The 15,405-nt window shown below is 33.5% G+C and overlaps 1 protein-coding gene and 1 long non-coding RNA gene across 2 annotated transcripts in view; one reads left to right on the top strand and one right to left on the bottom strand.

Moving 5' to 3' along the window:
- The window catches only part of LOC126819182 (uncharacterized), a 69,705-nt gene that overhangs the window by 20,666 nt on the left and 33,634 nt on the right, over window positions 1-15,405 (top strand). The window lies entirely within an intron of this gene.
- LOC126819177 (uncharacterized) lies at window positions 1,777-9,049 on the bottom strand. The gene is made up of 6 exons (XM_050547058.1): window positions 8,756-9,049; window positions 6,334-6,624; window positions 5,782-5,919; window positions 4,107-4,260; window positions 3,253-3,733; window positions 1,777-2,449 (listed from the first exon to the last, which is right to left on the bottom strand). The coding sequence occupies exons 1-6, from the start codon at window positions 8,975-8,977 to the stop codon at window positions 2,377-2,379; spliced, it is 1,359 nt and encodes a 452-aa protein (XP_050403015.1). The 5' UTR covers window positions 8,978-9,049; the 3' UTR covers window positions 1,777-2,376.

Raw genomic sequence — 15,405 nt, 5'->3', positions numbered from 1 at the left:
GCTTCTTTCCGCAATACAAGAGAGTCAGTCAGGGTGGGATAATGTTTGGAAGTATCATGCCAATTTTCTCTCCCGTAACAATCTGGATGACAGACCGAGAGGAGTGCGCTGAACGATGTAACTGCGTTCATGCAGAACTGCCATATACGGCACTATGTCAGTGTGCGGGACTGTGTATCAGGGCTCAGGACTGAATTACCCATTAAACAAAATAAGCACGTGCTTAGGACATCATAATATAAAGGAGGACACCACAGAATTTCTGCTTTGTTAGATGACAAATCCAAAATATTTACATGTAATTCAAAAATTAGTTAGCAACTTTTAATTAGTTTTTCATTGTTTTTTGGGGGTCTTTTCTTGTTCTTACTGTTATCTTCTTTGTCTCAATAGAATGACGTGTATTAAAATATCTCAGAAAAACTCTAATGGGGAATGTTTAGTTCAAATTAGCAACGACTCGATCTAGACTATAATAACAAGTTGTGTTTCAAAATGCGATATTCATTTTTTATCCGTCGAAGTTGTTCAGCGTGACTTATTGAATAGGGAACATCGCTTTAGAGTAAAGGCATCATCTCAGCTGTTTCATCACATAACAAGGTAATGACATGGGGCCCGCTGCTGCTGGTAATTTTAAGCTATTTTGTACCCCTAAACCATCTAATTGCTTTAAAATTTTTTAGATTTGGGGCCGCTGTACATACGCACATGCACTGATGCAGCTTATATTTGGTAAAAATGGAATCTTTTCTAATCGGAATCGTTGGATATATTTCGATAGGGTTTACATCCAATATTGTTCGTGTCGAATTTACCACATGGATTCTTAAGAAGTTTCTCTATTATGTGCACAAATCTTATCAAATTTTGCACAATTCTAAACAGCTTTTCACAATTCAGCTGCAATATTATAGATAATTCTTTTTCTTCTTTGATACTTTCGTCTGGAGTGTTCGCAAGTGAATTTAGATTTTCAGCCAGGTGGTGTTCGTAAATTATGTCGTCATAAATAGTACTAATCCTAGGATTATTTATTGAAATAAAATGTAGGTGGTGAGTCACATTTAAAATATTTATTAATGTGACATATTTGGCTCTCTGTGAGTAAAAAGAGTGTTAAAGAAAAATAAGTTATTGACATTTAACTTGATGTCAGCGATAAAATGAACTGTTTAGTAAATAGATAGTTACCTCCCCTGAGATAAGGTTATAAAATCTCACTTCGCGTGTGAATTTTCCGTTTGTGACCGGAATAAGTCTTACGTGACCACTGGAAACCACGGGGTTATTCTAGACGCAGTCGAAATTATTATTTCAGTGGCTATGTATGCAAAGCAAGGTAAGGTGGTTTGACCCGGGTATTGACATATTCGCTTACCAACCTTCGGTTTCCAGCTGTCAAGACCTCGGTTGTTCGTACCACCCGAACAACTATGCACCCTTCTCTTATCAGCCTTGTAAGTGCCACCCGTGTACGCCATAACGGACCGAATTCACAATTTTTATAAACTTTATTGGAAACTTAAATTTTCTTTGCGGACCGAGTTCACAATTTTTATAAACTTAATTGGAAACTTAAATTTTCTTAGCGGAATGTGTCGAAAATGATTTTAGTACTCGCGCAGAACACCTTTCTGCCGCCAGATTAAATAGTTGTCCGATTAACTTATTATTTTTTTTAAGACAATCTAATGATCTATTTGTAACGTTTATTTTACTGGAATTTTATTTGGTTATAAATACATATTAGAAACCAAAAACATCCGGCACCAATTTCAAAAATGTTTATTTTTTTTAATGTTTCATTCCATATAAGTCAGACCTCACTTCATGTTTTCTGTGTAATTATACACATGGGTTTATTGGATTTTATTCTTGATATCTCTCTTAGGATCTATTTTAACCCAACAAAATTAAACATTTGAATAAAAAGTCACGAATTCAATCACTGAATAATAATCATTAAATAATATTTCATTCCATTTATGTTACATCTCACTTCATGTTTTCTATAATCTAATGGGTATAAAGGATTTTGTACTTGATTTCACACTTATAATCTATTACGTGCATTATTTTAATCTAAAAAAAAATAAAATTAAACAGTAGAATAAAAAGTCTCAAAGTCTCGGCAGTATTCCGGAACGCTTGACTTAAATAATGTATAGCTTAAGCAGCTTTCGAGAATGCTAAAATATAATTGCATAACTAAATTTTTTTTAAAAAAAACATAACACACAGAAAATATTGCACTTATAATAACCCGGTTGGTTCACATAATAAATTATAGGATATGAATATAGAATCTGGATCCTGTGTTCCAGATATTTATTCCATCATCTGAATTTCATCTGAACAATAGACTTGTCTGGATCATATGGCATGAACCCTGTTGCTAATCTTTGGCCTGGGAATTTTAAAACGAGTATGATTTATATCACCATTACTGAAAATAGAAATTCAAAGTTTATGAGAAATCCCCGGAAGGGGCGGGGCTTTGCATTTGTTTCGTAAGCAACATTTTAATTTAGCATTTAATAGCCCGACCTAATAATAACATAACATGAAATTGAACACGATGTGCTTGGTCCAGTGCAGTTTTTAGTTCTCCATTTACTCTTAAAGGGGCAGTCTTTAACTCAATATCATCCACAGTCTTCGACAATGCAAACACGCCTTATTGGTCAATTTAAATCAACATATTGATGTTATCTTACCCTGAAAAGTTGGGCTTCTGATATCCAATATTTAAGACAAAATGAAAATTTTAAAAGTGGCATAATACGCGGCGAAACATATCCCATGTGCGAGAATACTATCGAAGTAGACTGGAATAACCAGACGCCATACACTGCCATTCAATTCAGACTTTTCGCGTATTTCGCAGATTATAACTGATTAGAAATTACAGTAAAACAGAAACGATTGAATGTAAATCAGTTTAATTACATTCATATTACATTATTATATGCGTTGCGACCCATTTGTTTCCATTTGTCCCAAATAATAGCGTTTTATCTCCTTTAAGACAGCCGAGAAAGTTCATCCCGATTTTCCGACGTGGTTTCCCCTTGTCAGTGATGCAGGACGGAGGACCTGACAAGGACAGCTGTCTAGTCCTTCTGATGCCCGTCTACATTAGCCCAGTATAGGAGCAGAACAGTAGGACATTAAACCTCATTTCATTTCACTTCCTTTCCTTAAGACATTTACATATTATAAGACCATTCTTTTAAAAGATGACATTACCTTTGCTGTACCTGTGAAGTGCGTGCTGGTGCCACCGATGTTATCACATGATTATGCTGCATAACATTCTTAGAAGGTTTTATTATTTTCATTTTCAGATAGACTATCACAAATATTACAGCTAGAATGATTAACAATACACCCGCTACTCCAATTAAAACAAAATGTACTGTCAGTAGTTTAGCCGCCGATGATGATGTTGTAGTGGTCGTGTTCACAGATACTTCAGTTGTTTGCGTTAGGTTTGTTGTAGTAGCCCGGACTGTTGTAGTTGCTAGTGTAGTCGTCAGTGCTGTTGTAGTTTCTAGTGTAGTCGCCTGTGCTGTAGGTTCTGGTGTATTCGTTTGTGCTGTTGTAGTCTCTAGTGTAGTTGCTTGTGCTGTTGTAGTTTCTAGTGTAGTTGCTTGTGCTGTTGTAGTTTCTAGTGTAGTCGCCTGGCCTGTAGTAGTTTCTGGTGTAGTCGCCTGTGTTGTAGTGTCTGCTGTGTATGTAAAAAGATGTGAATTGGCTATCCATTGACACTGACAACAATAACCCTTTAGCTAAATAGTATAGAAGCCATCACGAGTGTTTTTGGAGAAAAAAGAGGAATAAACTAAAGTAAAGCAGGGAATCTGTGTCTATTATTATGAGTATGCATAACATGTAAATTACAACAAAATCTTCGAAAACAAGCAGCCATATTGTTTAGCTTCTACATGATACCAATATGTAATTTTAAAGAAAGTATTCACATTTCAAAATTTTAGGGTGGCCGACTGCAAACGAAACGGCCGGAGTGGCTTCTATATGGGACGGAGTGCATGGATATGTGTGTCGCCCGGGGCGTTAATAATTATTTGCTATAATATTACCTCTTTGCGTAAATTCTGTTATTGTGGTATCTACTTGGTAAATAAACTTCCCGGGATCCTCAACATTACTTTTTGATACAATTGTCAACAATTCTTCACTCCCTGAATCGGGGTAAAGGAACGAATCTGCTCCATTTCCTGAATTAAAGCCGACCTAAAATATCAATGAACCAATTTTTTTATCACAGTAGTATAAATACGACAAATATAAATAATAACCCCGTTTAGAAATTCCAAATTCTGCTATCAATTGAATACATCAAAATTACGCATATTTTATCTACGAGCTGAATAATTCAATTGATTAACTTTTTTTTTATTATCGGCATTATAAAATCGTTTGAAGCTTATTTTTTATCGGGGAAAAATAAAAACGCTTGGTGAAAATTCTTCTAAGTTTATAGAAATGAAATGAAATGGGCTGTAACATTCTACAGTTCTGCTCCTACTGGGTTAATGAAGACGGCTAAGTTTATAGAAGCATAAAATAGCCAATTATATTTTTGTAAATTTACCACAAAGCTTTCAAACTTAGCCATCCAGGGAACTAATTCGTATGTTTAGTTCAAAATATTAATTTTTTTTTAAATTTTTCTCTCTTTTAAAAAAAAAAAATAACTTTCACATTGTCACGCCCACTTTTTCGGGGGAAATTTTGTACAGGCTGGTGTTAAGGATTGTTTTGGTTTCATTCGAATAGTTATAACTGACCTAGATTATTTTTTAAAATATCATAATAGGTTTTCAGAAAAACAACAGCCTTTTATATGCAATACCCTGAAGAAATAAAAATAAACACACACACACCAACATGGATCAAGTGAAAGAAAAACAACAAAAAACAATAATAACCAGATACTGTAATAAATGACCGTAGAAAATTTTTAACAAATGATGTAATATTATTTAATGGTCTGCCCCTCCCTCGCATAAAATAACGCGGTAAATAAATGCTTGCAAATAATATATGTGCCTGTATCGACATACCGTATTTATTTACAAGTATCTCACTACTTTCTTTTAAGATTAAATGTTTCACTCAGTTATACTCAGATAATTCATTCAAGAAATTATACATTGTACATTGTAAGTACTTAGTAGTCTGATACAAACATAAATAAAAACATAGTAGATATTGAGGTACGTATATATGAACACGAACACACAGTGTTTTAGTTTTCCTTTTTTTTTCTTTTCTTTTTTTAAAAACAGATCTTATTATCTTATTGTTTGATTAGGGAAAACCGTGCTAGAGTTTCATAGCAATTCGTTTGCAGTGCGTTCGTCTCTCATGTTATATGCATGATGATGTGATTGCTCGAATAGCAATGAGACAGAACCATATTGAAATTCAGTATGGTATTAAACTCCTGTAAAAGTAAACACTCAACAGGTCAGAGATTTAAGTAATATCCTTGAGAAATACGTTTTAACACTGTTAAGTGTTCTTAACTGCACGAACGTCAAAGCTGCTGCGTGTCGTGTTTTGTTGCCTGGCAATGAACATTTTGAATTTATTCGTCCATTATTCTGAAACTCGCAAGCGTATACTTACATGAGTTAGGGTAAATAATTAAAGTGTAAGTATACCAGTTGATTATGTATGCCACTGATATATTTTAGTGAAATATAAAGTTTACTTTTAGTTTGCATTAATATATAAACTGTTCTTTACCTGAGTACGAATATCGACTGGTTCGTCAGGGTAATTTTGATCCGGTCTTTCATCAATCACCCAGTTCAATGTCTGATACTGGAATATAACTACAGACGTATTGCCGTCACTTGCCACTATGACTTGGAACGTATTACCCTGCACATGACAAATAAATTCAGTTATCTCAAGTCTTTCTTAAACATAATTAAAAATGAATGACATATTGCCGATCCTTGTTGAGCACCACATTTTGTGCATTATTAATAAAAAAGGACATATTGCCGAAACTTGAACACCATATTTGTGCTTTATTTTCTATTGTCGGTATACTAATTGTGATCACGAAATCTGACAGAAAATAAATGTATGACGTGATAAAAACCAAATATATTACATGGCTAAACCATATGGATGTCAGTTTATTTTGTTTTAATGAACAAAAGGGTTACAATACGATACTTGTGAAGTTGTGTAATAATGTGCACGTGAACGATGCATGATCATGTCTTTCCCGAAAATGATATTCCAAACATAATAACATATCACAGAAAAAATGTTCAATGCGCTTACAGTTCCTTCGCTTGTGTTGTTTGCGTAGGATTTAACACTCTCCCAGGTAGCAACAAAAACCCAGCCAGGATTATAATCAGGGTTGATTTCCTGATATTGTCTTAAGTCACTAGAGATGTTGGATATAGTCGTGGAATCAGTTCGAAGATGATAAAACACATTTCCACCATTTTGTACATAGATATCAGTACAATAAATACAAATGAATGGTTTTGTGTTGGATGTCCATGTTCCCTGTACATCAAATATGTTCAATGGTGTAATAAAGCTAATAACCCCATCATCATTTATCTGGAAAAAAAAAAGAGATTTGGGAGTTGCTTTTCCAGGTGTGTAGGATTCGTGCAGTAAAAGATGTAAACTGTAAAACAAACACACACACACACACACACACACACTCACACCCATACAACTATCGATGATGATGATGATGATGGTAATGACGGATTTAGGAGGTGGCATATATCGTAAACTATGTCCGCCAGTCTATCTGTCCGCGCAACCTTTCTTGTGCACACACTTTCGTCTTTTCTATAAATCCTCTTCAAATTTATTTTTCGACTACGAGTTTCAGAATTATCCCCCCATATAGTGTCAGACTTATGAACATGATGCAACAGGTGTCTTGGTACACTATTTAAAATCAAGTTGGGGAAGAACTCTATCAATTTTAAATCAGCCCCATTATGATAATGATTATGATAGTTGTAACAGAATACTTGACCATAGAATTGTTCCTGGTGTGTATACGTTGTGATCGGATATGCATAAGAAAATAACTTTTTATGCTAATTTTAGGATCTGACTCTCGATGAATTCAATGGTTCCCAACAATTTAAAATAATGATGGTGAACAAAAATGTAAAACTATTAAACTATTTAAGAGCTTTTGTTTAGCAACCATTTTTGTTTTTGTAACTATGATTCAATGTTTGTTTGTGGTTGACATTTACCATATTTTGTTGTATCTAAATTTACAGTAGTCCCATATTTTTTTCATTCTTATTTCTACAAATAATTCATGTATGCACAACTACAACGATGGAAATGTTTTTAAACCATTTAACTACAATCATTTCTAGAGAAGTGTAATATAGTCATTGAATAAAACCCGGCGGCCTACGTGATGAACATAAAACTTCTTGAAATATTAGGACATAAGTCGAAACACAATTAAATAGTAATAGTGTGATAATCTACGATCAGGTTAATATGATATGTTATCTCTTGTACACATCGCGCGTTTATCCCCTTATCATTATATCTGTATGTGGTTCTAAAACAACGCCTTAACACGTCTCCCTTTTCAGTGCTAAAATATTTAAATTATGTATATATAAAGTGTCTAAATGTATATATATAAAGATATTACTACCCACATTAGAAACATATAATTGTGCTAGTTAAGAATGCCGAATGTAAGGAGTTTGTCCCCAAATTGATGTACAATTTATTCGGTTAGGTATGTCTTGATTTATTTACAACTTATAAAAGTTGAAAATAGTCGCGTTTTTACGATAAACTGTCTCGATTAAAACTTATCGTATCGTCGAATGCTTATGTGAGCAATACAGTTTTTCCTTTAACTGGTGCAACTGGGATTACAGATAGTTGTTCGTTCTATCTGTGCAGCTAGAGGCAAATACCAAAGAGGTAAAACATTTAGCATAAATGTTCAATATCGCTTTTTAATATACTAAAGAAATATTAGACTGGGAGTGATCAAAACGATTGACAATCAATATAGATTTCAAGTGCCAAAGGGCTTTTGAAACAAAGAAAAAAGAACAAACAAAAAAAAAAACTTGAAAGTCAAAAAGCTTTGATCTTGTAACCAATATCAATTTCATAATATATGACTTACTGTAGCCTCTAGTGTAACAACAAGAAATGGTAATCATCATATCGATAGGATTTTCATCTCAAGAATTTAATCATCCCGTAAAATTACAGAGCGATCTATTTAAAGATTTCTCGAAAATCAATAGAGCTCTTCCTATATTCCTATCTACCAAGATCTATTCAAAACTGTAGTCTTTATTATACTACGATGATTCCAACAAAGTAACGTATCAAAGATAGTGGTTTCTAGATTTAGTGGACTATAGACGGCGGACGGACGGGCCATGGGCGACAGAAATATAAAAATGTGGAAGTATAAAACAGAAAATGTTAAACACCAGCTTTGTAATTGCAATCATTTATTATTATTTTTTTTTTTTATTTTTTTTTTTTGGGGGGGGGGGGGAGGTGAAAGAAATTGTATCAATATGCATAATTCCAAATACTAGTTGGGGCTTTTGCAAATTTCATTTAACATACAGTTTAAAGAAGCTCGTTATTGGCATAATAAACCTGACTTATTCCACTGTGTAATTAACGTAACTATAAATACTCAAAATAATTATAAAACTATACTTACATATAATTTACTATATTTATTTCCATAGAATTCAAAAGGATCAACAGAAATTTCTGCAAAACGATCATCAACCTTTTCTAGTGTTTGATCGCCAGCGGATAAGCCGTATGGCAGCAACGATAACGTCTCACATTGTTTAAAACAGTCACTGATAATGATTATAACTATGATATTAATATCCAACTCTTGTATCTTAAATTTCATCTCTCCCTTTCTTCTCATTTAACCGAAGGAAAGACTCGTCTTTCAGGTGATACGCCCCATAAATTTATTTACTCATGTACCAGGTCGATAATTACCCTCACATTTCGTTTGTGCGATCTTTTTTCTGCAATAAGAACACGCTTTATAAAAACTATATTTAAAAAAAAATCATTTATACAAGTAGTTCATCCATTTAAATGTTTATCCATCAGAAAATTTGTGACATGCAGAGTAATATAATAATTCCGACCACTTAACCCAAATCATATTGTATCATAATACACAGTTTCTCATCATTTAACTTTGATTCTTGTCTCTTTTGGATCACATTGACGTTGAGACCACAGATGGTGGTATTTATATATTTATAAACTAAACATCTGAAGTGTTGGTATTAAGTTGTCACACTGTGTCTCATTGAGTTACATACCGGTTATATTAACAATAAGAAACTCCTCACTAACCGTGACTGTTTTATTTCTAAAGCGTACCTTCATATTTTACAATTTCAACATAGCACGAACCATTAAAATTTCGAAACCCAACAAAGAGACCTAAGGAATCTGAGAAAAACAACACAAACTCTTTTTTTTAAAAATTCAATATGACATAACTCGTTAAATTTTCAAATGGAATTTATTAATGTATGCAATTGGTGGATATATTTTGAAAATATTTGGGTGTGTACTTGAAAGAAACCAACACTTTTATCCTCGATTAAAAAAGTAATCAGAGACAAAAAATATTTTACTTACTACTGGATATTACCCTTGTAATATCTTTGTTTACACAATCTTGATAATTTCCAACTTGTCAGTTTACACAATGCAGGGTTTAGAATAACTGATATGCATTACACAATTTAAAAGGACCACCGTCATTTCTCATTTATCAAGATATAAATTGCATGAATTTGTTGTTATATGTGATTACAAAAACTGGTTTGAAAGTGATGTCTTTTCCTATTTAAAACGGACAATAAAGTAATTAGGGTAGTGAAATAATGATATGTATATAAATATTGACATGGTGCCCATTCTCCCAGCATGCTACCCTTTTAATTTAAACTGCATGTAACATATCAACAATTTTGTAAATTACGTAGAAAACTGGTTACCGTCGGGTGCTGTTTCAATAATTAACACTTTTTATGTCACATCCAAAATATGGGTAAAATAGTTTGTTTCAAGAAGACCACTGTTCAGATAGTCTGAAAACAGTAAAATATTTGCAGCCTTTTCTGAGTAGCTTTGCGCAATATAACCCGCTAGGGGCTGACGTGCCATTAAACACCATTAATTCATTCCTTCATTTCTGTATTTTATAACACTGCATTTGTGCCTATATCAATGACTATGTAGAGCTACTTATTATGTTAAGGGGTGCGGATCCACAACTCTATTCTTCTTACCCAAAAGAATGGAACTTTGGACTTCATTATACTCACCTCAACTTTCTATCATGCATTAAAACACCTATCTTGAAATCTACAACTTGTATAGCGCTCTAAAGAAAACCAACCGTTAACGCCTTTTCCTTTATGAGAAGCTTAACAATTAACGGTGGACCAAAAAAATTCAAAACCATATTTAGGCTATAATTTATGTTTAAATATACTTCATAGCTCAATCAATAATGATGGGCATTTAAAATGGAGCATTTAGAAATATTTCAGAGGCCATTCTGTAAATTGTGTTTGTTTTCGCGCTTTCTTCCTACGCAACAGAATAACGAATCAATGCAATATTAATGGCATTCATTTCAGATATGGTTTTTTTTATTTGTATCTTTATAATATTGATAACAAGTTTATCCAATTATGAGATATAAAAACACAGAATGTAAACAACTGAGAATTCGACCGTAATTTAAAGTTCTTTGATGTTACATCTAAGCCTTTAAGCTAAATGACAGTCGAAAAAGGTGTAAGTAAAAGATCCAATTTAAACACAAATGTACTTAGGGTATATGTATTTACAAAAAAAATACAAAAAAATATATGGGAGATTGACTTGGCCTAATGCACAGCATTCTTACCTTCTTGTAGCTAAATAGGGCGATAGTTCATGAGAATATGCTATGTGATAAATGGTAACGGTAGGCTATGTTAGGTGTAGATTGAAATATTACATTCAATCAGGTAATACAAATTGGCATATAATTTGGATATAAAAGTTGCTAAGTTATTCGCAGTTGGTAGTTTAGTTCATTTCACCACATACTTCTGGTCTATATTTTATTGACCCCGGGTTCATTTATCTATTCTAAATAATACACTGAAAACCCCGAGAAGCTAGCCTCTAAATTCAGATCTCAGAAATTTTAAATCTCCAAATTGAAGTGACGGTTTGGGATCGGGGGAGTTTTGGGAGACTACCCATGAAAATTTGGAAAAATGGAAGGCTGTAGATACCATTTCCGAATATTTAGGTCCCTGGATCTAAATTGAGCTTGAGCAGAGGTGGTCTGCAATCTCGCCCCCAGGATTTGCACCTGATGTGTTTCACTTTAAAATACGTCGCCCTTCATGTATGAAGAAATTTTAAAAAAATCACAAAATCTAGGGAATGAAATCGGGGAAGATAAAATATTTTTTTTTAAAAGCACAGTTATTGTTCTGAATATGAGTGCATTATTAATTGTTTACAAAAGGACTTCGTGAAACTTTTCAAATGGCCGTTTTGTCTGAAATTAGATCTTTATAAACTGACTCTAAAGATTTCTTGTTTGTTTTTTTAAACAAAATATGAAGCAACCCGGGGCTATGTACTGATGCGGCTTCTTTGTAATTGAATGCACCAGTAATTATCAAAGAGATTTTTTAAAAATCTACTTAGGTAACTATTAGTATAGGCTTACTGCTAAACGGCTTATAAGGACAAGAAAAGATATATCATTCCATGGTTGCTTTATGTGAAAATGTTTGATGGAATGCTCAAGTGTTCTATTTATTATTATAAGCTTTTAACAGACAGCCATGGGAACCATGGGAAATATAATATAAGGTAATAAAAGCTGATCTCTGAAGTTCAAGACCGCTTCAATACCATACAATGACTATACGTTATTTACTATCACTCGCGTGACTTTAATGGTCAAAAGACACAGTAGCACCGAGTAGTAAATAAATCCAAGGTGGCGTCCAGAATCCACACACGCTATATGCCCCGACAATAACATTTTGGCGTCTATCACCGGGTTTCTTCTGTTACGAGCCCGTAAAGTCCAGTTCAGATACTCAATAAATCCAATATGGCTGTCAATCGGAGTCACTTACTATTCACCTCAAAATTTATATCTTTGGGTCTATATATGGGTTTTAATGGTAAATATATATACATGACTACGACAGACATGTATTAGCTTTGTGAAATGATTTCGGAGTTTCCTTATTGCCTGATGTCTTTCCCCTCCTTACTATTTTCGGCAAGTTTAAATATCAACCTCCCTTTTGTACTTTGCAATAATGTTGAATATTTGTTATTTTATAAATATGGTACCTGAAGTTCAATCATTAACGTCTAGATTTGATATTTGAATGAAATTGTTACTGATAAACAAAAATTAGTATTTCGGGATTTCATAAACTCCTAAGCAAACATAGGGGGTTCTTGAGAGAAATATTCAAGGAACAGAAATGTTAGAAAGTTCCTGGAATACGGATCAAGATATAACCATTTTGGTGATGTTAATATTGATATGTGTAATCCCAAAAATGGTTATTTGATCAACCCTTTGAATTTATATAACTTAGAACAAATTATATGCACCCCTGCCCGGGTAAGTCATACCTCTACTGTTATTGATCACGCTATTGTGTTAAATAAGGAACATAACGTGCTTATGCAGATCATATTTAGTAAATCAAATAGCCATATATTACCTATCGTTCTTTCAATATCTGCATATCTGGTGGGGGGGGGGGTCACGGTGGCTAAGTGGGTAAGACGCTGGCTCGCTAGCCTGGGGGTCAGGTGTTCGATCCATGCATTGGTCGAGAAAGTTCATCCAGATTTTCCGGCGTTGTTCTCCCTTGCCAATGAAGCAGGAAGGAGGGCCTGACAAGGACAGCTGTCTAGTCGTTCGGATGGGACGAAAAACCGAGGTCCCGTGTATACATTGGCGTGCACGTAAAAGATCCCTTGACAGTTGGAATTCGATATAAAAATTGCCGCTGTCCGGGCAAAATTTCCCTCATAGCACACTGTATGGCGTATGCCCGTCTTAATTAGCCCAGTATAGGAGCAGAACAGTAGAACGTTAAACCCCATTTTATTCATTCATCTGAATATCTGCGTTTTGACTGATCCGATTGAAGCTCTAGATTTAACGTTAACCGTGGTTAAGTTAACCGTTAACCAGCGAAATACTTAATTTGATCGTAAATGGAAAGGTGAACACGATGAGTATATTGACTATCGAAATTTGGTCGAATATAAAATCCGATAGTATAAACATAATTATTATAAAACATTTAATAAATACATGTATTTAGGAAAACAATTTTTTATTTAAATTTCAATCTGGTTTTCCTTCAAACTATATTTGCCTTATTGCGTTGGCGGATATGACTGAGAAAATTTATTATGTATTGAATAACAACCAAAATCAAAATGTAATATATATCTTACCGTTACACCCCAAGAAATGTATATATATTTGTTATTGTCTATACATATGTCCACTATTGTTTATTGTTTAGATAGAACTTATATAGACCTTTGCCTGTTGTTATTGTCTATACATATGTCTACTATTGTTTATTGTTTAGATAGAACTTATATAGACCTTTGCCTGTTGTTCAGTCCAGTTGGGTTTATTGAATAAAATACTGTTTAAACTAATAACCAAATATGTGGAATGTCACTTTTTTATTTCCGAAGAACGTTCGATTTAGTCGATCACTTCATTCTTATTAATCTCTGACATCTTACTTACATGAAAGAAAGCTACTTACTTATGTTAATGGTTCATTATATTACTGAAAGCAACTCTAATATGGAGTACCACAAGGTCCAATCCTTGAGCCCCTTTTCTTTTAAATATATATAAATGACTTTACCCTTTTTTGAAGATGATACTAAGTCTATACGTGTAATAAGAATATTAAGACTATTCAGTCTTCAATCATATACTGATGGAATAATTTAATGGTGCAAATCCGACTCTAAACTAAGGCCATGTTACTATGCACCTAACAAAAGTGTAAATTTACCAATACACATTTGTCTATTAATGTTGATGACAACCAAATTCAAGTTGTGAAAACTTTCAAATTACCTGGTGCTGTGTTAGATGATATATTCTTCAATTTAATAACCATATTATGGAATTTATAATGAAATCCATTAGAAGGGAACGTTTTCAACTCCAAAAAATTAAAACATGTATCCCCATATCTTTTTGCGCTCTGGGATAATTAATAGTCGTCTTCATTATTAAGTATTTTTATGAAACAACCAAAAACTTCTGATTTTCCGCCTAATTTTCACAAATCTCTAAATATTGTAGATTTTTAAAAAAACGTCAACTCTATTATAATTTGAATTTTCTGTTTAAAATTCTTCGTGACCAATCTGATTAAAATACAGATCTATATTTCGTTTCGTGGCCTACACTATATGTAGTAAAGACAAGTAAAATGAAATTTTGAAATATAAAAACGAAACGAAATAGGATCTGTATTTTAATCAGATTGGCGGAAAAATTACTTTAAATGCGATTATCGATGTCTGTCTGTTCCATTTGCCTCCCTATATCACCCAAACCTAGCAAATAATAACCCAATACTACTAAACACTTTATCAAATACTACACAATAGTATAAATTAACAACCTAATATCTTCAAATAACACCACATTTGTATAATTACTGCAACAAATATTCGATAATCTGCAAGTAATTGAAATATTTACTCAGTTACCTTTACAACCGACAAATCGATTTCAAATTGCTACTCAAATTAATCAATTTTTCTTTTACACAATTCCTAAAACCTGCTAGCGATATCTTTTATCATTGGTGCATTCGACCTTGTGCGGAAAACAATATTTACTGTGCCTGAATTATAGATATGAATTTTTATAGGCGTTTTATGTAGTCACCAAGTCCGTCTGTTCGTCATCAATTGGCTTGTGAACGCGATATACACTACATAGTTTGACAGATTCTTTTCAAATTTAGTGTGGAACATCGTGGTCATAAGAGGACGAAAAGCGCGACTCTCTGTTACGAAATTATCCCCCTTTTCTAAAAACCTTGTGTACGCAGTAGCGACTACAGTTTGCGACAGATTTTAGTGTGAAACATCGATGTCACGAGAGGACAAACCCTGTCAATATTCAGTGTTCCGTGACTTTCCGTTCCGTAGTTATCAATCTTTGCTGAAAACCTTATGAACACGATAGAGGCTGTAGTTTTAAACGGTTTCTGTCAAATTTGGTGG

The sequence above is a fragment of the Patella vulgata genome, chromosome 4 (assembly GCF_932274485.2).
Source record: "Patella vulgata chromosome 4, xgPatVulg1.2, whole genome shotgun sequence".
In the NCBI taxonomy this organism is placed as follows: Eukaryota; Metazoa; Mollusca; class Gastropoda; family Patellidae; genus Patella; species Patella vulgata.
Note: the sequence above shows the minus strand (reverse complement) of the source record. Positions and strands in the feature narration are given on the sequence as shown.